Source organism: Ranitomeya variabilis, chromosome 1 (genome assembly GCF_051348905.1).
Source record: "Ranitomeya variabilis isolate aRanVar5 chromosome 1, aRanVar5.hap1, whole genome shotgun sequence".
NCBI lineage: Eukaryota > Metazoa > Chordata > Amphibia > Anura > Dendrobatidae > Ranitomeya > Ranitomeya variabilis.
In genome coordinates, this window is record NC_135232.1 from 4,155,617 (window position 1) to 4,179,744 (window position 24,128).

At 49.5% G+C, this 24,128-nt stretch overlaps 1 protein-coding gene across 9 annotated transcripts in view; it reads left to right on the forward strand.

The window, feature by feature from the left end:
• Positions 1-24,128, forward strand: part of TAF1C (TATA-box binding protein associated factor, RNA polymerase I subunit C) — a 275,709-nt gene that overhangs the window by 205,083 nt on the left and 46,498 nt on the right. For all 9 annotated transcript variants that reach the window (XM_077281264.1, XM_077281266.1, XM_077281270.1 and 6 more), the window contains 4 exons: positions 3,928-4,045; positions 4,135-4,206; positions 4,297-4,432; positions 4,509-4,637. In XM_077281264.1, coding sequence (XP_077137379.1) covers positions 3,928-4,045; positions 4,135-4,206; positions 4,297-4,432; positions 4,509-4,637 — 455 coding nt within the window. The remainder of the gene's footprint in view (positions 1-3,927; positions 4,046-4,134; positions 4,207-4,296; positions 4,433-4,508; positions 4,638-24,128) is intronic.

The following is a 24,128-nucleotide window of genomic DNA, read 5'->3' on the forward strand; positions in this document are numbered from 1 at the left end:
CCTTCCTGAGCACCGGTGCCCAAAACTGTACACAGTACTCCATGTGCGGTCTAACCAGGGATTTGTACAGAGGCAGTATAATGCTCTCATCATGTGTATCCAGACCTCTTTTAATGCCCCCCATGATCCTGTTTGCCTTGGCAGCCGCTGCCTGGCACTGGCTGCTCCAGGTAAGTTTATCGTTAACTAGGATCCCCAAGTCCTTCTCCATGTCAGATTTACCAAGTGGTTTCCCTTTCAGTGTGTAATAGTGATATTGATTCCTTCCCATGTGTAGAACCTTACATTTATCATTGTTAAATCGCATCTGTCACCTCTCGGCCCAAGTTTCCAACTTATCCAGATCCATCTGTAGCAGAATACTATCTTCTCTTGTATTAACTGCCTTTACATAGTTTTGTATCATCTGCAAATATCGATATTTTACTGTGTAAACCTTCTACTAGATCGTTAATAAATATGTTGAAGAGAAAAGGTCCCAACACCGACCCCTGCGGCCCCCACTGGTCACAGCGACCCAGTTAGAGAATATACCATTTATAACCACCCTCTGCTTTCTATCACTAAGCCAGTGACTCACCCATTTACACACATTTTCCCCCAGACCCAGCATTCGCATTTTGTGAACCAACCTCTTGTGTGGCACGTTGTCAAACACTGTGGAAAAATCAAGATATTCCACGTCCAATGACTCACCCGTGGTCCAGTCTATAGCTTACCTCTTCATAAAAACTGATTAGATTGGTTTGACAGGATTCCTCATAAACCCATGCTTATATGGAGCTACGCAGTTAGAAATCTACATGCCATTAACCCTCATACACTTTCAGACTCCTTACGCTCATCACTGTCCCCAATCTCCTCTTTTTCCTGTCCTAATCTGGCGGTACATCACTATAATGACACTCTTAAGGTACCGTCACACTAAGCGACGCTGCAGCGATAACGACAACGATGCCGATCGCTGCAGCGTCGCTGTTTGATCGCTGGAGAGCTGTCACACAGACCGCTCTCCAGCGATCAACGATGCCGAGGTCCCCTGGTAACCAGGGTAAACATCGGGTAACTAAGCGCAGGGCCGCGCTTAGTAACCCGATGTTTACCCTGGTTACCAGCGTAAAATGTAAAAAAAACAAACAGCACATACTTACATTCACGTCCCCCTGCGTCCACTTCCTGACTGACTGAGCGCCGTACAGTGAGAGCAGAGCGGTGACGTCACCGCTGTGCTGCTTTCACTTTCACTTTGCGGCGCTGAGTCAGAGGAGGAAGCAGACTGCAGGGGACGCAATGTGAGTATGTGCTGTTTGTTTTTTTTACATTTTACGCTGGTAACCAGGGTAAACATCGGGTTACTAAGCGCGGCCCCGCGCTTAGTTACCCGATGTTTACCCTGGTTACCAGTGTAAAATATCGCTGGTATCGTTGCATTTGGTGTCAAACACAACGATACACAGCGATCAAACGACCAAATAAAGTTCTGGACTTTATTCAGCGACCAGCGACATCACAGCAGGATCCTGATCGCTGCTGCGTGTCAAACTAAACGATATCGCTAGCGAGGACGCTGCAACGTCACGGATCGCTAGCGATATCGTTATAAAGTCGTTTAGTGTGACGGTACCTTTAGAAGCACCTTTGACCAAGTAGCTCCCCTCACCCTCAGAACCTCCAAACACAGAGTAAAACAGCCCTGGCTCACATCGCAAACCCGATTTCTCCAGCGATGCTCTAGGAGTGCTGAACGCTTATGGAGGAAAACTCGCACACCAGAAGACTTCATCCACTTCAAATTTACGTTAAAAACCTATAACTCTGCCCTTCACCTCGCCAAACAGACCTACTACACCACCCTGATCTCCTCACTATCCAACAACCCCAAGAAACTTTTCGATACCTTTCACTCCCTCCTCAGGCCAAAAGCCCAAGCCCCTATCACAGACATTTGTGCTGTTGACCTGGCCTCCCACTTTATAGAGAAAATAGATAATATCCATCAGGAAATCTGCTCCCAGACACCAAGTACATTTACTCCCATCCCTCCCTGCAGCTCCCCTGGCTCACTCTCCACATCGATCCCATCACAGAAGAAGAAGTCTCCAAGCTCCTCTCCTCTTCTCGTCCGACTACATGCACCACCGACTCCATTCCCTCTCATCTCCTCCAGTCGTCACTACTCACCTAACCGCAATCTTTAATCTCTCCCTATCCTCAGGCATTTTCCCATCCTCCTTCAAACACACTATCATTACTCCGTTACTAAAGAAACCTGCCCTCGACCCATCCTGCACAAACTACTACAGACCAGTCTCCAATCTCCCCTTCATCTCTAGTCTAGTCTACTCCCGCCTTACCCGTTACCTCTCCACTCATTCCCTCCTAGACCCTTCACAGTCTGGCTTCCGCCCCCTACACTCGACAGAAACTGCACTCATCAAAGTGACCAACGATCTTCTGACAGCAAAGTGTAACTGTGACCACTCTCTGCTCATTCTCCTCGACCTCTCTGCAGCTTTCGACACTGTTGACCACCCTCTCCTACTCTCTAGGCTCCAGTCACTAGGCATTGAGGACACTGCTCTCTCCTGGTTCTCCTCCTATCTTTCTGACCGCTCCTTTCAGTGTTCTGTTCGCTGGCTCCACTTCATATCCTCTTCCTCTCACTGTCTGGGTACCCCAGGGCTCAGTCCTTGGCCCCCTTCTCTTCTCCCTCTACACAGCCCCAATTGGACAGACCATCAGCAGATTTGGCTTTCAGTACCATCTTTATGCCGACGACACACAACTATACACATCATCCCTGGCCTTACCCCTGCTGTACTACAGAACGCCACTGACTGTCTGTCCGCAGTCTCCAACATCATGTCCGCTTTCTGAAACTCAACCTCTCCAAAACTGAACAACTTCTGCTCCCCCCATCTACTAACCTCCCTAAACCTGACATTTCCCTCTCCGTGGGTGGCACCATAATAACACCCCGGCAGCAGGCACGCTGTCTGGGTGTTATGTTTGACACCAGTCTCTCCTTCACCTCCCATATACAATCTCTTGCCCGCTCGTGCCGCTTACACCTAAAGAACATCTCTAGAATCCACCATTTTCTCACTATGGAAACAACAAAAACCCTCACTGTCGCCCTGATCCACTCCCACCTGGACTACTGTAACGCTCTATTAATTGGCCTCCCCCTCACGCGACTTTCCTCTCTCCAGTCTATCCTTAATGCAGCAGCCAGGGTCGTCCATCTAGCTAATCGTTACTCGGACGTGTCCGCTCTTCGCCAGTCGTTACACTGGCTGCCCATTCATTACAGGATACAATTCAAAGTACTTGTTCTCACCCACAAAGCTCTCCACAGTGCGGCACCCCATACATCTCCTCCCTCATTTCTGTCTATCGGCCTAACCGGCCGCTGCGCTCTGCAAATGACTTTCGTCTAACCTCTGCACTAATCCGCACCTCCCACTCACGACTCCAAGACTTCTCCTGTGCTGCGCCAATCCTCTGGAATGCTCTACCCCAAGATATTAGGATCAACCACAGTTTGCCTAGTTTTAGGCGCTGCCTCAAAACTCATTTGTTCAGAGCGGCCTATCACGTTCCCTAATCAGTCATTTTATGTTTGTGTGTGTGTGTAACCCATTCACTATCTCACCTACCCCCCACCCCCTGAAGATGACTGGACCATCATTGTAAATACATCATTGTAAATACACACCTGTACTTTGTATCTCCCCACCTCATTGTAGATTGTAAGCTCTCACGAGCAGGGTCGTCTTATTGTGCTTTATTATTGTATTGTTAACATTGTTAATTATGACTAAGCGCTGCGGAATATGTTGGTGCTATATAAATAAAGATTATTATTATTATTATTATTATTATTATTAAGTCGGAGGTGCTGGACTTTCTCTTGTGTCTCCGCAGCGATCGTCGGTGCTCGTGCTGCTTTTCATTTGGCCTCCTGGAGTTTCTCCGCTCAGGATCCCCCCAATCCTCTCTGCGCTTTAAAAACGACGACCCCGAGCACCTGCATCAATGCCAGGTAACGTCTGGGGGGGCGACACTCTGCATCAGTGCCGGGTTATGTCCGGTCCCCGCCTCTCTACTCATTGTTCTTCCCATTTCTTGCAGCCCCCACATCCCGGCCGAGTTCTGTGTGTGCACTGACAGTGGGACCCTTTACCTGTGGAACGTAGAGACCGGGTATGTATAGACTGGGAGCCCCCTCCCTCCCTCCCTCCTGTGACCCCTGATGACCCCCTCTCTGTGTATTGACCCCTGTCTTTCCCTCAGGTTGCAGCGAGTACGGCAGGATCCTGACTCCATGTTTTTCCGTGACGACCCGCACTGGAGGTGGAGTGACTTCACGTCTCACCCTCGCGTTCTGACCTTTGCGGACAGGACGGGGGTTCAGATTGCAGATATCAGAGTGAGTGTCATTATCCTGAGAAGATTCCTCCTCGGTGGCCAGAATAAGGCGGCATAATGACTTCTTGTCTCCCCAGGTCCCAAATTCTCAGGGTGCAGCACTTTTTCGCATTGGGCAGGAGTCTTCATGTCAGAGAGGAGAGCGAGTAATACTGCCTCGCTGTTTGCGGGAGATAAACCCAGCGTGCTGCCTGGTGGGCACTCAGGTACCGACCTACTGACTATACACCCAGCGTCCTGCCTGGTACAGCTCACTATACACCCAGCGTCCTGCCTGGTGCAACTCACTATACACCCAGCGTCCTGCCTGGTGCAGCTCACTATACACCCAGCGTCCTGCCTGGTGCAACTCACTATACACCCAGCGTCCTGCCTGGTACAGCTCACTATACACCCAGCGTCCTGCCTGGTGCAACTCACTATACACCCAGCGTCCTGCCTGGTGCAGCTCACTATACACCCAGCGTCCTGCCTGGTGCAACTCACTATACACCCAGTGTCCTGCCTGGTACAGCTCACTATACACCCAGCGTCCTGCCTGGTGCAGCTCACTATACACCCAGCGTCCTGCCTGGTACAGCTCACTATACAACCAGCGTCCTGCCTGGTGCAGCTCACTATACACCCAGCGTCCTGCCTGGTACAGCTCACTATACACCCAGCGTCCTGCCTGGTACAGCTCACTATACAACCAGCGTCCTGCCTGGTACAGCTCACTATACAACCAGCGTCCTGCCTGGTGCAGCTCACTATACACCCAGCGTCCTGCCTGGTACAGCTCACTATACACCCAGCGTCCTGCCTGGTACAGCTCACTATACAACCAGCGTCCTGCCTGGTACAGCTCACTATACAACCAGCGTCCTGCCTGGTACAGCTCACTATACACCCAGTGTCCTGCCTGATGGGCGCTCAGCAAATACCCGGTGTCCTGCTTGATGAGCGTTCCGTATATACTCTGCGTCCTGCCTGGTGGTCGCTCAGCAAATACACGGTGTCCTGCTTGATGAGCGTTCTGTATATACTCTGCGTCCTGCCTGGTGGGCGCTCAGCAAATACCCGGTGTCCTGCTTGATGAGCGTTCCGTATATACTCTGCGTCCTGCCTGGTGGGCGCTCAGCAAATACCCGGTGTCCTGCTATGTGGGCGTTCCGTATATACTCTGCGTCCTGCCTGGTGGGCGCTCAGCAAATACCCGGTGTCCTGCTTGATGGGCGTTCCGTATATACTCTGCGTCCTGCCTGGTGGGCGCTCAGCAAATACCCGGTGTCCTGCTATGTGGGCGTTCCGTATATACTCTGCGTCCTGCCTGGTGGGCGCTCAGCAAATACCCGGTGTCCTGCTTGATGGGCGTTCCGTATATACTCTGCATCCTGCCTGGTGGTCGCTCAGCAATTACCCGGTGTCCTGCTTGATGGGCGTTCCGTATATACTCTGCTCCCTACCGGGTGGGCGCTCAGCAATTACCCGGTGTCCTGCTTGATGGGCGTTCCGTATATACTCTGCGTCCTGCCTGGTGGGCGCTCAGCAAATACCCGGTGTCCTGCTATGTGGGCGTTCCGTATATACTCTGCTTCCTGCCTGGTGGGCGCTCAGCAATTACCTGGTGTCATTCTTGATGGGCGTTCCGTATATACTCTGCGTCCTGCCTGGTGGGCGCTCAGCAAATACCCGGTGTCCTGCTTGATGAGCGTTCCGTATATATCCGGCATCCTGCCTGGTGGGCGCTCAGCAAATACCCGGTGTCCTGCTTGATGGGCGTTCCGTATATACTCTGCATCCTGCCTGGTGGTCGCTCAGCAATTACCCGGTGTCCTGCTTGATGGGCGTTCCGTATATACTCTGCTCCCTACCGGGTGGGCGCTCAGCAATTACCCGGTGTCCTGCTTGGTGGGCTTTCCGTATATACTCTGCGTCCTGCCTGGTGGGCGCTCAGCAAATACCCAGTGTCCTGCTTGATGAGCGTTCTGTATATACTCTGCGTCCTGCCTGGTGGGCGCTCAGCAAATACCCGGTGTCCTGCTTGATGAGCGTTCCGTATATACTCTGCGTCCTGCCTGGTGGGCGCTCAGCAAATACCCGGTGTCCTGCTATGTGGGCGTTCTGTATATACTCTGCTCCCTGCCGGGTGGGCGCTCAGCAATTACCTGGTGTCATTCTTGATGGGCGTTCCGTATATACTCTGCGTCCTGCCTGGTGGGCGCTCAGCAATTTCCCGGTGTCCTGCTTGATGGGCGTTCCGTATATACTCTGCGTCCTGCCTGGTGGGCGCTCAGCAAATACCCGGTGTCCTGCTTGATGAGCGTTCCGTATATACTCTGCGTCCTGCCTGGTGGGCGCTCAGCAAATACCCGGTGTCCTGCTGTGTGGGGGTTCGGTATATACTCTGCTTCCTGCCTGGTGGGCGCTCAGCAAATACCTGGTGTCCTGCTATGTGGGCGTTCCGTATATACTCTGCGTCCTGCCTGGTGGGCGCTCAGCAAATACCTGGTGTCCTGCTATGTGGGCGTTCCGTATATACTCTGCGTCCTGCCTGGTGGGCGCTCAGCAAATACCCGGTGTCCTGCTATGTGGGCGTTCCGTATATACTCTGCTCCCTGCCGGGTGGGCGCTCAGCAATTACCCGGTGTCCTGCTTGATGAGCGTTCCGTATATATCCGGCATCCTGCCTGGTGGGCGCTCAGCAAATACCCGGTGTCCTGCTTGATGGGCGTTCCGTATATACTCTGCATCCTGCCTGGTGGTCGCTCAGCAATTACCCGGTGTCCTGCTTGATGGGCGTTCCGTATATACTCTGCATCCTGCCTGGTGGTCGCTCAGCAATTACCCGGTGTCCTGCTTGATGGGCGTTCCGTATATACTCTGCTCCCTACCGGGTGGGCGCTCAGCAAATACCCGGTGTCCTGCTTGGTGGGCTTTCCGTATATACTCTGCGTCCTGCCTGGTGGGCGCTCAGCAAATACCCAGTGTCCTGCTTGATGAGCGTTCTGTATATACTCTGCGTCCTGCCTGGTGGGTGCTCAGCAAATACCCGGTGTCCTGCTTGATGAGCGTTCCGTATATACTCTGCGTCCTGCCTGGGGGGCGCTCAGCAAATACCCGGTGTCCTGCTATGTGGGTGTTCCGTATATACTCTGCTCCCTGCCGGGTGGGCGCTCAGCAATTACCCGGTGTCCTGCTTGATGGGCGTTCCGTATATACTCTGCTCCCTACCGGGTGGTCGCTCAGCAATTACCCGGTGTCCTGCTTGATCCGTATATACTCTGCGTCCTGCCTGGTGGTCGCTCAGCAATTACCCGGTGTCCTGCTTGATGGGCGTTCCGCATATACTCTGCGTCCTGCCTGGTGGGCGCTCAGCAAATACCCGGTGTCCTGCTTGGTGGGCTTTCCGTGTATACTCTGCTTCCTGCCTGGTGGGCGCTCAGCAAATACACGGTGTCCTGCTTGATGGGCGTTCCGCATATACTCTGCTTCCTGCCTGGTGGGCGCTCAGCAAATACCCGGTGTCCTGCTTGGTGGGCTTTCCGTATATACTCTGCGTCCTGCCTGGTGGGTGCTCAGCAAATACCTGGTGTCCTGCTTGATCCGTATATACTCTGCTTACTGCCTGGTGGTCGCTCAGCAAATACCCGGTGTCCTGCTTGATGGGCGTTCCGTATATACTCTGTGTCCTGCCTGGTGGCTGCTCAGCAAATACCTGGTGTCCTGCTTGATCCGTATATACTCTGCGTCCTGCCTGGTGGTCGCTCAGCAAATACCCGGTGTCCTGCTTGATGGGCGTTCCGTATATACTCTTCGTACTGCCCTGCCTGGTGGTCGCTCAGTCTTTACACTGCGTCTTGCCTGTTGGGCGCTCAGTATATATCCGGCATCCTGTCTGGTGGGCGCTCAGTATATATCCGGTGTTTTTGTTGATGGGCTTTCCGCATATACTCTGCTCCCTGCCTGGTTGGGCGCTCAGTCTTTACATTGCGTCCTGCCTGGTGGGCGCTCAGTATATACCCGGCATCCTGTCTGGTGGGCGCTCAGTATATATCCAGTGACCTGCCTGAGATGTACTGGTCCGTGTATCCCTGCATGTGGTGCTCTGGGGCAGGCTTGAAATGTATAAAGTACACACAATTGTGCAAAAATTTTAAGCAGATAAGGAGAAAGCGCTGCACAGTAAGGAGGGGAGTGAGAAGCTTTCACAGGAGGAAGTGACTGTAGAGGATTGTGAACCCTTAGTGTTTGGTGATCACCGTCGCCTCTATCACCTCTAGGTCCTACACTTGTGCATCTTATGAAGGGACACTGTCAGAGGATAGCAGACATCTAGGAGCAGTGACCCCAGAAATGCCTGCAGATACTGACCTATTTTAGCAGTGAGGGGAGAAGCGATCAGTCCTCTAAAGTGCTCGGTGTCATGAATTCCAGGGAGGCTATTTTCATAATCCCCACCGCCAATATGTCATGAACCGGGGTTGTTTGGTTGCCCCCGGTTCTTTTCTGAAGGGGATTTATTTATATCCCAGTTCCGGTTTGGAACTTGCAGCTCTGGCGCCCCCTTACCCCCAGGTCAGACAGGGAACTGCACCTTGGATAATTAGTTGCCAGAAAGGCTGCCTGCTCTGTACTGGCTATGGGGCACACTGCAGCGAGGGCGATATAACTACTCCCACTCAGGCGGAAATAATAATTATCAACTCTGTCCGTCGCTGCCAGTTTTCCCAAAGGCTCAGAACACTTTCACTGCCACCATCTCCTATTTCTTAACTAATAACGGGTCAGGAGACAACCCAGATTAGTAGCGTAATTCACTTCAGAGGACCTGAAAGTACGTTATAGAGCAAGGAGAAATGAAGCTAGTAATTTTATATATATTACTAGGTAGGCAGTATTTACAAAAGTATAAAAATATATTATAAAAGGAGACCAGTATCGTATGTACAGACAATTACAAAAATAAAAGGGATTAAAGATGAAAATAAACTTACAGTTGCTTATGTCCTTTCATAGCAGGCGGTGCGGGGGAGGGGCGAAACATCAAAATGCATCACAGAGTGTCTCTAAGCTAGTTCCCTGGACAAAGACTAGTGCAAAATGACCTCCCACTATCTTATACCTGGGCCCAAAACCAAGACACTCCCCCTGTGGTGACCTCACTGGGTGGCTGAATACTCCCCTGTCACGATAATGTAAAAAAAAGTACCATGGTCTGGGGGATTTTTTCAGAAGGTACCATGGTTCCAGACACGCTGCCTAGGAAGCTTTTCTTCTCTGTCTTGGCCTGCAGGCAACTCCCTCCTCCTCTGAATACAGCTGTAACTTGAAACTCCAGTGTGGGACTCTCCTCCCCCCTCCTCTCGAATGCTGGAGAGTGTAAAAATCCTTTGTCTGAAAGCAATGTGCTCTCTTTCTCCTGTACAACCTTAATAGTAAGGCATAACTTGACCCCAATTGGTGACAGAGATATGGAAGTTATATATTTGGTATGTGCATCGGCCGGGCCATCCCACAGTGAATTTTCTAGGCGCAGCGCCTAGCGGATACAGAGAAATGGATTGCTGCTTTACAGAGGCTCATAACCACGTCGTGGTTGGGCTCAAATTAATGCCCACCTCATTCCTGGAAGAAGGATAGTTCCGTGATCACTATATGAGGTTGCATCCTGGAGCTACGGGAGATATGAATGTTCCATAACTTTGAGTTCCTTTGAGAAAGTAGGAGTGCATTCCATAGCTCCGCCCACTCAGTGATGTCACGACCACGGGGTATAAGACCCTGAGAGCTCAGTTTTCACTAGCATTTGACCAGGAAGCTAGCTGAGAGACATTCTATAATGCATCTTGATGTATCTCCCCCGAGCCACATGGTCTGCCAGGAGCCTAAATGATCTATGGAACTGTAAGTGTTTTTTTTTCTTCAGTTAATCCCTTTTTATTTGTAATTGTACATGTGTCACGATAGTGTAAAATGCCCTGGTCTGAGAGATTTTTGCACTTGTGACCATGGTCCTAGACAGTCGACCCCCCTTCTTTCTCCCCCCACTGCATTCGCTGGTATAAATACACTATGCAGCTAAAGACTAGTGTGTGAGCAGGGTGTGGCCTTTAAACTGCAGAGGACCAACCCTGTAGGGCCATTCATTCCCTCCTCCCCTTAGGCTTGGAATGCCTTTGTCTCAAAGCTACAAGAACGTAAATAACTATCAGATCAGTGCATATCATTACTCAGCCCCTTAATGATGTCTCAAGCCCAAAAGTATAAGTTCCTGCACATAGCCCAGTCTTCATTCTTGCCTGTGACCTTAATGCCCTTTGTCATGCATTGTGATGTCTGGATCCTCAACCTGCATGGTTAGCCGGCAATGACTTAAGCAAAATGTGAGTGTAATCTTTTATTTTAATCCTTATTTTATTTTGTGATCTGTAATGTATATACGAATTGTCTCCTTTCTAATATATTTTTATACTTCTGTAAACACTGCCTAATTTTTCATGGAGTAAAATATTTAATTGCTAGCTTGGCTCTTCTGCTCTATACGACTGTGTGTCCTCTGAAGTGAATTACGCTACTGATTTGGGTTGGTGTTATGACCCCAATGGCGAGGGTCTCAGAGGAACGTGGAAGTCTGCAGAATACAAAAATCCAGCTCATAGGGCAGTGGTAACTGGGTTGACCATATAACTACTCCTAACGCCAACACTAGAAGTAGCCGGGGATCATTCCTACGTTGATTCTAGATGACACGCGCCAGCCGGAGAATCTAGCTACCCCTAGTAGAGGAAAACAAAGACCTTTCTTGCCTCCAGAGAAGGGGACCCCAAAGCTGGATAGAAGCCCCCCACAAATAATGACGGTGAGGTAAGAGGAAATGACAAACACAGAAATGAACCAGGTTTAGCACAGAGAGGCCCGCTTACTGATAGCAGAATAAAGAAAGGTAACTTATATGGTCAACAAAAACCCTATCAAAATCCACACTGGAAATTCAAGAACCCCCGAACCGTCTAACGGTCCGGGGGGAGAACACCAGCCCCCCTAGAGCTTCCAGCAAAGGTCAGGATATAGTTTTGGAACAAGCTGGACAAAAATACAAAACCAAAACAAATAGCAAAAAGCAAAAGGCAGACTTAGCTGATATAACTGGAACCAGGATCAGTAGACAAGAGCACAGCAGACTAGCTCTGATAACTACGTTGCCAGGCATTGAACTGAAGGTCCAGGGAGCTTATATAGCAACACCCCTAACTAACGACCCAGGTGCGGATAAAAGGAATGACAGAAAAACCAGAGTCAAAAAAACTAGTAACCACTAGAGGGAGCAAAAAGCAAATTCACAACAGTACCCCCCCCTTAGTGAGGGGTCACCGAACCCTCACCACGACCACCAGGGCGATCAGGATGAGCGGCATGAAAGGCACGAACTAAATCGGCCGCATGAACATCAGAGGCGACCACCCAGGAATTATCCTCCTGACCATAGCCCTTCCACTTGACCAGGTACTGAAGCCTCCGCCTGGAGAGGCGAGAATCCAAGATCTTCTCCACCACGTACTCCAACTCGCCCTCAACCAACACCGGAGCAGGAGGCTCAGCAGAAGGAACTACAGGCACAATGTACCGCCGCAACAAGGACCTATGAAATACATTGTGAATAGCAAACGACACAGGAAGATCCAGACGAAAAGATACAGGATTAAGGATTTCCAATATCTTGTAAGGCCCAATAAAACGAGGTTTAAATTTGGGAGAGGAGACCTTCATAGGAACAAAGCGGGAAGAAAGCCACACCAAATCCCCAACGCGTAGTCGGGGACCCACACCGCGGCGGCGGTTGGCAAAGCGCTGAGCCTTCTCCTGTGACAACTTCAAGTTGTCCACCACACGATGCTTAGCACCCTCGAGCCAATGACGCCACTCCTCAAATGCCCATTTCATGGCCAACAACTCCCGATTGCCCACATCATAATTTCGCTCGGCAGGCGAAAACTTCCTAGAGAAAAAGGCACAAGGTTTCATAACAGAGCAACCAGGGCCTCTCTGCGACAAAACGGCCCCTGCCCCAATCTCCGAAGCATCCACCTCAACCTGAAAGGGAAGTGAGACGTCAGGCTGGCACAAAACAGGCGCCGAAGTAAACCGGCGTTTCAACTCCTGGAAAGCCTCCACGGCAGCAGGAGCCCAGTTAGCTACATCGGAGCCCTTCTTGGTCATATCCGTCAAAGGTTTCACAATGCTAGAAAAATTAGCGATAAAACGACGGTAGAAGTTAGCGAAGCCCAAGAACTTCTGAAGACTCTTAACTGACGAGGGCTGAGTCCAATCAAGAATAGCTCGGACCTTGACTGGGTCCATCTCCACAGCAGAAGGGGAAAAAATGAACCCCAAAAAGGGAACCTTCTGTACACCAAAGAGACACTTTGAGCCCTTGACAAACAAAGAATTTTCACGCAAAATTTTAAAGACCAACCTGACCTGCTCCACATGCGAATCCCAATTATCAGAAAAAACCAAAATATCATCCAGATAAACAATCAAAAATTTATCCAGATACTTCCGGAAAATGTCATGCATAAAGGACTGAAAAACTGAAGGCGCATTGGAGAGACCAAAAGGCATCACCAAGTACTCAAAATGACCTTCGGGCGTATTGAATGCGGTTTTCCATTCATCACCTTGCTTAATGCGCACAAGGTTGTACGCACCGCGAAGGTCTATCTTGGTGAACCACTTGGCACCCTTAATCCGGGCAAACAAGTCAGACAACAGCGGTAAAGGATACTGAAATTTGACAGTGATCTTATTTAAAAGCCGATAATCAATACAAGGTCTCAAAGATCCGTCCTTTTTTGCCACAAAAAAGAATCCCGCACCAAGAGGGGAAGAAGACGGACGAATATGTCCTTTCTCCAGAGACTCCTTGATATATGAACGCATAGCGGTATGTTCAGGTACCGACAGATTACACAGTCTTCCCTTAGGAAATTTACTGCCTGGGATCAAATCTATAGCACAGTCACAGTCCCTATGAGGAGGCAGTGCACTGGACTCAGACTCACTGAAGACGTCCTGATAATCAGACAAATACTCCGGAACTTCCGAAGGCGTAGAAGAAGCAATAGACACAGGCAGGGAATCCCCATGAATACCACGACAGCCCCAACTTGAGACTGACATAGCCTTCCAGTCCAGGACTGGATTATGGGTCTGTAACCATGGCAGCCCTAAAACAACCAAATCATGCATTTTATGTAAAACCAGGAAACGTATCACCTCGCGGTGTTCAGGAGTCATGCACATGGTAACCTGTGTCCAATACTGCGGTTTATTTGCAGCCAATGGTGTAGCATCAATACCCCTAAGAGGAATAGGATTTTCTAATGGTTCAAGAGTAAAACCACAGCGCTTAGCAAATGAGAGATCCATGAGACTCAGGGCAGCACCTGAATCTACAAACGCCATGACAGGATAAGATGACAGTGAGCAAATCAAAGTTACAGACAGAATACATTTAGGTTGCAAATTACCAACGGTGACAGGACTAACAACCTTAGCTATACGTTTAGAGCATGCTGAGATAACATGTGTAGAATCACCACAGTAGTAGCACAAGCCATTCCGGCGTCTATGAATTTTCCGCTCATTTCTAGTCAGGATTCTATCACATTGCATTAAATCAGGTGTCTGTTCAGACAACACCATGAGGGAATTTGCGGTTTTTCTATCACATTGCACCGAATTAGGTGTCTGTTCAGACAACACCATGAGGGAATTTGCGGTTTTGCGCTCCCGCAACCGCCGGTCAATTTGAATAGCCAGTGCCATAGTATCATTCAGACCTGTGGGAATGGGAAAACCCACCATAACATTCTTAATGGCTTCAGAAAGGCCATTTCTAAAATTAGCGGCCAGTGCACACTCGTTCCAATGTGTCAGCACGGACCATTTCCGAAATTTTTGGCAATACACTTCAGCCTCGTCCTGCCCCTGAGACATAGCCAGCAAGGCCTTTTCTGCCTGAATCTCAAGATTGGGTTCCTCATAAAGTAAACCGAGCGCCAGAAAAAACGCATCAAGATCAGCCAATGCCGGATCTCCTGGCGCCAGCGAAAAAGCCCAATCCTGAGGGTCGCCCCGTAAGAACGAAATAATAATTTTTACTTGCTGAGCAGAATCTCCAGATGAACAGGGTCTCAGGGACAAAAACAATTTACAATTATTCACGAAATTCCTAAACTTAAAGGGAACCTGTCACCTGAATTTGGCGGGACCAGTTTTGGGTCATAGGGGCGGGGTTTTCGGGTGTTCGATTCACCCTTTCCTTACCCGCTGGCTGCATGCTGGCCGCAATATTGAATTGAAGTTCATTCTCTGTCCTCCGGAGTACACGCCAGCGCAAGGCAATATTACCTTGCGCAGGCGTGTACTCCAGAGGACAGAGAATGAACTTCAATCCAATATTGCGGCCAGCATGCAGCCAGCGGGTAAGGAAAGGGTGAATCAAACACCCGAAAAACCCGCCCCTATGACCCAAAACTGGTCCCGCCAAATTCAGGTGACAGGTTCCCTTTAAACCTGTCTCCGGAAAACAGTTCAGGAATCGGTATTTTAGGTTCTGACCTAGGATTTCTGATAACATAGTCTTGTATGCCCTGCACACGAGTAGCCAGCTGGTCCACACTTGTAATCAAGGTCTGGACATTCATGTCTGCAGCAAGCATAGCCACTCTGAGGTAAAGGGGAAGAAGAAAAAAAAAAAAACTCAGAATCTTCTTTCTTATAATCCCTCTTCTGCAATGCATTAAACATTTAATACTGGCCTGGCAAACTGTTATGACCCCAATGGCGAGGGTCTCAGAGGAACGTGGAAGTCTGCAGAATACAAAAATCCAGCTCATAGGGCAGTGGTAACTGGGTTGACCATATAACTACTCCTAACGCCAACACTAGAAGTAGCCGGGGATCATTCCTACGTTGATTCTAGATGACACGCGCCAGCCGGAGAATCTAGCTACCCCTAGTAGAGGAAAACAAAGACCTTTCTTGCCTCCAGAGAAGGGGACCCCAAAGCTGGATAGAAGCCCCCCACAAATAATGACGGTGAGGTAAGAGGAAATGACAAACACAGAAATGAACCTGGTTTAGCACAGAGAGGCCCGCTTACTGATAGCAGAATAAAGAAAGGTAACTTATATGGTCAACAAAAACCCTATCAAAATCCACACTGGAAATTCAAGAACCCCCGAACCGTCTAACGGTCCGGGGGGAGAACACCAGCCCCCCCTAGAGCTTCCAGCAAAGGTCAGGATATAGTTTTGGAACAAGCTGGACAAAAATACAAAACCAAAACAAATAGCAAAAAGCAAAAGGCAGACTTAGCTGATATAACTGGAACCAGGATCAGTAGACAAGAGCACAGCAGACTAGCTCTGATAACTACGTTGCCAGGCATTGAACTGAAGGTCCAGGGAGCTTATATAGCAACACCCCTAACTAACGACCCAGGTGCGGATAAAAGGAATGACAGAAAAACCAGAGTCAAAAAAACTAGTAACCACTAGAGGGAGCAAAAAGCAAATTCACAACAGGTTGGCTTTGGACCCGTTAATCGGAGCTGGTGGCAGCATACTTTGTTCTGTGCCATTGGGAATCTTTGCAGCGATGGCGGCGTTGATAATTATTGTACCCGCCTGTGTGGGAGTAGTTAAATTGCCCTCGCTGCAACGTGCCCAATAGCCAATACATAGCAGGAAGCCTTTCTGGCGACTAATTACCCTAGGTGCAGTACCTAGTCTGACCTGAGGGTAAGGGGGACACCAGAGAGCTGCAAGTTTCAAACCGGAACTGGGAAGTGGGATATAGATAAATCCCCTCCAGAAGGAACCAGGGGCAACCAAACAACCCCGGTTCATGACAAATTGGTGCAAGTAGTGGGGACGATAAAGATGTCCTCCCCGGGATCCCTGACACTGTGGTGGGACCCGTGACCTAGTGTTGGAAGCATGGTGTGAACCGTGACAACATGCAATATTTGTTTTCTTTTATAATACCTTTTTATACTTCTGTAAACGCTGCCTACCTTTTTTTGGAGTAAAATATATAAAATCACTAGCTTGTCCTTCCTTGCTCTATAACGAACTGTCACATCCTCTAAGGTGAATTAATGCTACTAATGTGTGTTGGCTCCAGACCCGTTACTACGTAGGAAATCGGAGCTGGTGGCAGCGGATTTGTCTTGTGCATTTGGGAGGCTTTGTAGCGATGGCGGCGTTGATAATTATTGTTCCCACCTGAGTGGGAGTAGTTATATCACCCTCTGCCATGTGTCCCTTAGCCAGTACAAAGTAAGGCAGCCTTTCTGGTGACTAATTATCCTAGGTGCAGTACCCTGACTGACCTGTGTGTAAGGGGGCTCCACGGAGCTGTAAGTTCGAAATAGAACTTTGAAGTAGGATATAGATAAATCCCCTTCAGATAGAACCACGGGCAACCAAACAACCCCTGTTCATGACAAATTGGTGTGAGTGGTGGGGATGATCAAGGTATCCTCCCCGTGAAGCTTGACATATTGGTGACATGTGGGATTCCTGATATCTCCTTTCTGAAAGTTATTAAAAACCATCTCTAAACATATCTCGGCGTATGAACCTCGTAGAAGGACGACACCATTATTATACTCAGCGTGACTTGGGTGTTCATTTAGGTATAAACACAAAGTGGATGCATGACTTGCTTACAGAGAAATTCATTCCTTGATTTTCGTTGGGTTATGATCCTAGAGAGTTCAGTGGGGTATAGATATATCGGTGGACATCTGGAATATGTAACGTTTATATCTCTATCACTAATCGGTGCCATTGTATGTAACTTTTCAAGAACAAAGAAGTCCCCATGCGGTTTGAAAGCTGCTCTTCCAGGTTTAGAATTACACAACTGACAGGCAGAGGAGAAGTGTATTCACCCACAGGCAGCTGGGGGGAAGAGGGGGGGTCAGAAAGCCCACAGCGTGTATCTGTACACAGACCTAATGGATGTAGCAGTGCTCAGTGTGTGTGATAATATAGAATCAAATAAATAATTCCTGACACCTCCCCCTTTTGGACTGCGCTACGGAGGCAGGACCTCTCGGTACTCCTCCATGCGCACCTCTGCAGGTATGTCTGGGCAGGACAACCCATCTGCATTGCCAAACTCGCTGGCGTCGGTCTGTCCCAGGAACGGTCGACAGCTGTCAACACAGGATAGTTGCACAAGGCTGTTTTCAAATCCCGGAAGGCCACCTCACAGCCGTCTGTCCAGTCGACTGTTTGAGGTAGCCTCTTCCTGGTGAGGTCTGCCAAGAATTTTGCCAGGCTACTATAGTTTTGTACAAAGCGCCTATTGTACCCTGCAGTGCCCAGGAAGGACATCACCTGTTTCTTGCTCCTGGGGGTGGGCCAGGACATGATCGCGTCCACTTTCCCTGGCTCTGGCCTCATGGAGCCCTGCCTACCCGGTGCCCCAGGTAGTGGATCTCTCTCATGCCCATCTGGCACTTACCCGGCTTGATGGTCAGGCCTGCTTGGAGAATTCGCCGGAGCACCTCCTGGACATGCTGCAGGTGTCCTCCCAGGAGAGACTGAAGTTGGCAATGTCATCCAGGTACGCTACCGCGTACTTCTCCAGTCCCTGAAGCAGGTGGTTGACCATCCGCTGGAAAGTGGCAGTGGCATTCTTGATGCCGAATGGCATGACCGTGGACTCGTACAGTCCAAAGGGAGTGATGAAGGTGGACTTCTCCTGCGCTTCGGGGCTCATGGGAATCTGCCAGTATCCCCAACTGAGATCCATTATGGACAAATATTTTGCACCAGCTAACCGCTCAAGCAGCTCCTCGGTGCGTGTCTGAGGCTGTGATGGCGTTGAGCCCACTGTATACCACGCAGAACCGGGTGGTCCGATCCTTCTTTGGCACGAGGACTACAGGTGATGCCCACACGCTTTTGGACTGTTGACTCACCCCTAGCTGTAACATCTCATCTATCTCCTGGTTCATAACCTGCTGCATCTTGTCGTAGACCCGATAGGTTGTTCGCCGTAGTGGGGCATGATTCCCGATGTCCACCTCGTGGACCGCTAACTCAGTCCTTCCAGGTCTGTTGGATCCTTCCAGATCTGTTGGAGAACACGACCCAGAAGGGTTCCAGCATGGTCCGCAACTGCGACCGCTGGGGTTCGGATAGCAAGTGCTTACCTCCACGTCCTTGATGGACCCACCGGCCTTGCCTTAGGCCAGCATGTCCAGGAGGAGGTCTTCCTTTCCGTCCTCGGGCAGGTTGCATACCGGTAGGACGCAGGCTTCACGTTCGTGATGAGCCTTCATCATATTGACGTGAAAAGCTTTGCACCTACCCCGGGCTTGGTCAAGCGTGACCACGTGGGTGACTGGGTTGAGCTGTTGGTGGACGACGTATGGGCCATTCCCAGACTTCCTGAAGCTTGTCCTTTGATACGGGGACCAGCACCCACACCTTTTGACCCACATGGTAGGTCCGCTCCCTGGCATTCTGTTCTACCAGTGCTTCTGGACAGCCTGAGCCTGCTCCATGTTGTCATGCACCAACTGCGCCAAGGTCTGCATTTTGTCACGGAAGCGCATGACATACTCCACGATGGACACTTCAGAAGGGTTCAGCTCTTCTTCCCAGGATTCCCTTACCAACCCAAGGGGTCCCCTGACTCACATGCTGTACAGGAGCTCGAAGGGGAGAACTCCATCGAGGCCTGCGGAACCTCTCGGTAAGTGAATAGCAGGTGTGGGAGGTACCGCTCCCAGTCGCGTCCTTGGGTCTCCACCAGCATGCATAGCATCTGTTTGCGGGTACAGTTGAAGCGCTTACACAAACCATTGGTCTGGGGGTGATACCCGCTCGATACCAGACACTTCACCTGCATTTTCTGACAGGGAGCCTCCTTTAGGCGAGACATGAATTGGATCCCTTGGTCGGTAAGCATCTCCTTGGGAAATCCTACCCGTGAAAAGATGGCAAACAGGGCATCTGCCACCTTATCCGCCCTAGTTGAGGACATAGCCACTGCCTCTGGGTACCGGGTAGCGTAGTCTACCACGGTGAGGACGTTATTGCTTTCCAGAGCTGCTGGGGAGGGCCAGTGGGCCCACAATGTCCACCGCGATCCTATTGAAAAGCTCCTCTATCACTGTCATAGGTGTTGTGATTCGGTTATTTGGCTCCCCCAGTGGTCGCTTGTGGTACTGGTGTCTTGTGAGCTTTTCACCTGTTTCTATCAGGATGTGGGAGTTTCCTATTTAGCCTTGTTCCTCAGTCATTCCAATGCCGGCCATCAATGTAACCAGAGTCTTTCTGTTGCATGTACCTGCTCCCAGTCTGCTGACCAGCTAAGTTGGACATTTCTGTCCTTAGTCTATTTTTGTATGTTTTGTCCAGTTTGCAGTTATGTGATTCTCTGCAGCTGGAAGCTCTTGTGGGCTGAAATTGCCACTCCGGTGCCATGAGTTGGCACATGAGTTTAAGGTAATTTCAGGATGGTTTTTGATAGGGTTTTGTAGCTGACTGCGAAGTCCACTATTGTATCCTTCTGCTATCTAGTTAGTGGGCCTCGCTGTGCTAAATCTGTTTTCATACTACGTTTGTCTTTTCACCTTAACTCACCGTTATTATATGTGGGGGGCTACTATCTCCTGTGGGGAATTTTCCTCTGGAGGCAAGCCAGGACTGTGTTTCATCTATTAGGGGTAGTTAGTCCTCCGGCTGGTGCGAGACGTCTAGCGAAAATGTAGGCACGTTCCCTGGCTACTATTAGTTGTGTGTATAGGTGTCGGGGCCGTAATAACGACAATTAATCCTCATTCACCAGTCATTCCAAATTGTAATGTGAGCGCAGAACTTTTGGTACCGGAAAAAGAAATGATTCAGACACGTAGCTGATTCAATCTTTGCTGATGCTCTTGCGATCACCTCAGTGAGGAGCTGAGCAGCAACTGTGTTTTATTCTTCAATACATAGTACTAAAAAGGGAATGCAATGGGTGGGGTTTAAGCAGCATACATCTAGTGCCCAGTCTCTCTGATTCGTCGAACGTCTCCTGGTGAATTCCTCCTCTTCTTATCATTCCTTTAGTTTCGTTTCCAAAGAAATGATTCATCCCTCCAGACACAAACCAGAAACGAAACTGCCTGGCAGCCATTTTAAATCATTAACTAACAGATAGGAAAAAACTTATTGTTTCACAGTATAAAAGTATAGCAGTACAAAAAAAGTATAAAGATTTATATAAAAATACAAAGGTATATAAGAAAATACATTTTCACCTTGACAATCCCCCCTAAACACTAAGTTTTTCCCTTAAAGAAAGATCCTTCGAGACTGTCCATGTGATGGGAAAAGGGGAGGTGGATTTCTTCATCCAGACACCTCAGAAACTCTCCCCTAGCGAGAGGCCTCCAGGCAGCTGAACCCTTCACTAACCTCACATGGAGTTCTCCCACTGTCCCTAAACTAAGTCTCTTAGCGTCATCTGAGAATGGGGGGTTTTGTCTACTCTCTTCAGGGGGAATGTACCGTATTTCGCGGCATATAAGACGCACCGGACCATAAGACGCACCCCAAATTTGGGGTGAAAATTGCAGAAAAAAAAGATTTTTTATAAGATGGGGGTCCGTCTTATTGTCCGAATTTACAGTATCTTACCTGAGGGCTGGTGGTGGCAGAGCAGGGTCACAGGAGGCATGGTGGCGGCAGAGGTGGGGTGATGCGGTACGGCGTGCACCTGAGCAGGGTCCCTTCCTGCTTAGGTGGGCGACGCCACGGCCTGGTGTCCATGGGAGGGTGGCAGCAGTGGTTACCGACAGAGGTGCTGGGATGAGGAAGCACAGTGAGAGGTATGGCGTGAGAGGGGTCCCTTTCCCCGGTGAGGTGATGGAAGGATCTCGTGGGCACATGGACTGGAGATGATGGAGGTAGTGGTGTACATTGTGAAGCGAGTATTCCACAGGAGCTCAGATGTCTGAGCGCCGGGAAGCGGCAAGGACTCAGACATATGAGCGCCTGTGGAATACTCGCTTCACAATGTACACCACTACCTCCATCATCTCCAGTCCATGTGCCCACGAGATCCTTCCTGAACCTTGCTGCACCCATCCTGGGAAGCAAAAGGATACAGGATACAGAGTCCAAAGTCCCGGTGAGGTGATGCAGCAGCCGGTAATGCTTACCGTGGACCGTGGCGGTGGAGATGAGGAGGCGCAGTGAGCGGGGTCCCTTTCCCCGGTGAGTTGATGCTGCAGCCCCGGTAATGCACAGAGCCGGGTGAATCCTGTTGATATCGGTGGGCGCGGCCATCTTCCTGAGGCCGCGCGTTCGCAGATGGAGCTCTAGTGCCCGGGGCTTCAGGAAAATGGCCGCCGCGATCCCCATCTGCGCACGCGCGGCATCTCGCGGCCATTTTCCTAAAGCCCCGGGCACTAGAGCTCCATCTGCGAACGCGCGGCCTCAGGAAGATGGCCGCGCGCACCGATAACAACAGGATTCACCCGGCTCTGTGCATTACCGGGGCTGCAGCATCAACTCACCGTGGAAAGGGACCCCGCTCACTGCGCCTCCTCATCTCCACCCCCACACCTCTGCCGCCGCACCTCTGCCACCGCACCTCTGCCGCCGCGGTCCACGGTAAGCCTGCATTGCGCATATAAGACGCACCCCCCATTTTCCCCCCTTTTTTTGGGGGGAAAAAGTGCGTCTTCTATGCCAAAAAATACGGTACTTCGGGATCTTCCCTGGATCAGTACCATTGTACTCTGGTGGATCTACTTCTTGATTGAGGACGGTGCCAGTCGGAGTTACTTTGGCAATAACCTTTTTGTACAAAGAATAACACAACAAAAAATTATCGATTCAACTATAAGGAGGGCAATTAGTACCAAACAAACTTATTGAAGGAATCCCTTGATCCCACCTAACCAACTGGAGAAGAAAGATGTGTCTGCTCCAGCATACATGACACATCGTCTTATTGTCCTAATTTGTTCAACTTCTTTAGAAACCTTCAGGTCTTTTGGATCTACATTTCGCCATTCAGGTCTGGCTGTCTATATTTCGTCTCGTATGTCTTTGGTCATACCGTCAATGAATGTATTTACCAATACTTTAACATCAAGTGGGTTTATGGGACTGTACTCCATGTCTTCCTATTTCAGCTGTAACCGTTCAAAGTATAGCTCTACACTCTCTCCTTTTGTCACATCTGCAAAAAGATCTTAATTTGTGTCCTAGCACGTCACCTGTTTTTGTGCTCACTAACTACCTAGGCCTGCCTAGGTGCACTTAATACGTCCATCATATGGTCATTATTTGTCTGTAGAATGAGAAAGGTTGGTTCTCAGGGTCAGCCAATTGTTTTTGCGTAGCTAGCTAGTCAGAGGGCCTCCAGGGATAATACTCCTGTATCTGTCTTACCCTACCTGATGTGGTTGGTTCTCTGGTGGTGGGGGCGACATGACATGCTGGTCTACAGCTCCTTCCCAAAAGGATTACTGTCAGCCTACTCCTAAAGTTAATGTCCCCAGTATCCACCAACCACAATCCTGTGTCAGCTTCTTATATCACTGCATGTGATCTTGTCTGGACAGGATTCAGTGTAATTCTCTTAGGTCGGGTTGCAGCACTGGTCATACAAGTGCTAGGGCCCAAATCCTCAACTATACCCTGGAAGGCATCCCAGCTATAATTGACAAATCTTTGTTCACTGTAATATATATATTTGATCCATTCAACATTTTTATTAATCTGCATCTGTGGTACTATAGAAGCAAAGCCGGCATAAATCTGGTTCTGGGCTTTAAACTGGTCAGGCACCCCCCTTGGCACCCCAATGGCATCAATATATATATACTAGTGGATCTTCTTCATAACTCATGTGGAGCTGATCAAGGCTTCTCCTCTTTCTGGTAGGTTCATCAGGTATCTTTGGTGTATATATATTGTGTATGTTTAATTAGCAAATCAGTATCTAGGGAACTGTTCTCTTTGCAGAAACTTGTCTTGAAGATCCCTACTAGTGTACCTGTGGTGTCGTGGGAATTATAGCAGGTGTAATTGTCAGCTAATACGATTACTTCTCCTGGGACCTTTAGTTTGGGTTTCTTATGAATCAGTGGGACGTAATCTGGGCAATCAGTGGACTTCAAACCTTTCAACAGATTCATGACACAGGCAGTAGTGTTGTCATCAGGAAAAAGCAATGCATGTGTGTAGAAGATGTGTATTCGCAGCAGCACAAGCAATACATCCTACAGAGATATTCTGGACTCTTACATTGTATCTCACCCATTCTAACCATAGGTTTTTCCTTGGGGCTGTTTGTGTTTCTATGGAGAAAACCTCTTGCCAACTGAGACCTGGAATGGGGATCACTTCATTAACTACATTTTGCAAACGCTCACCTGGGCCTAAATTCCCATGGTATCCACTACTAAATACATAATTATAATTCCTTCCCAATATGAATGTCTGCAGATCAGCAGATTGGGGATTTTCAAGATTTAGGAGGAGGGGGTAACAACTTTTACCCCATTTACAGCCCCTAAGTGGTTGCAGAAGGGCTGTTAGATGCATTCTCTCACGAAGACTCCTACCCGTCCCATCCTTGGGAACATGGCTTCACTAGGTTTATATCCCCAATCATCTCCCGTGTTC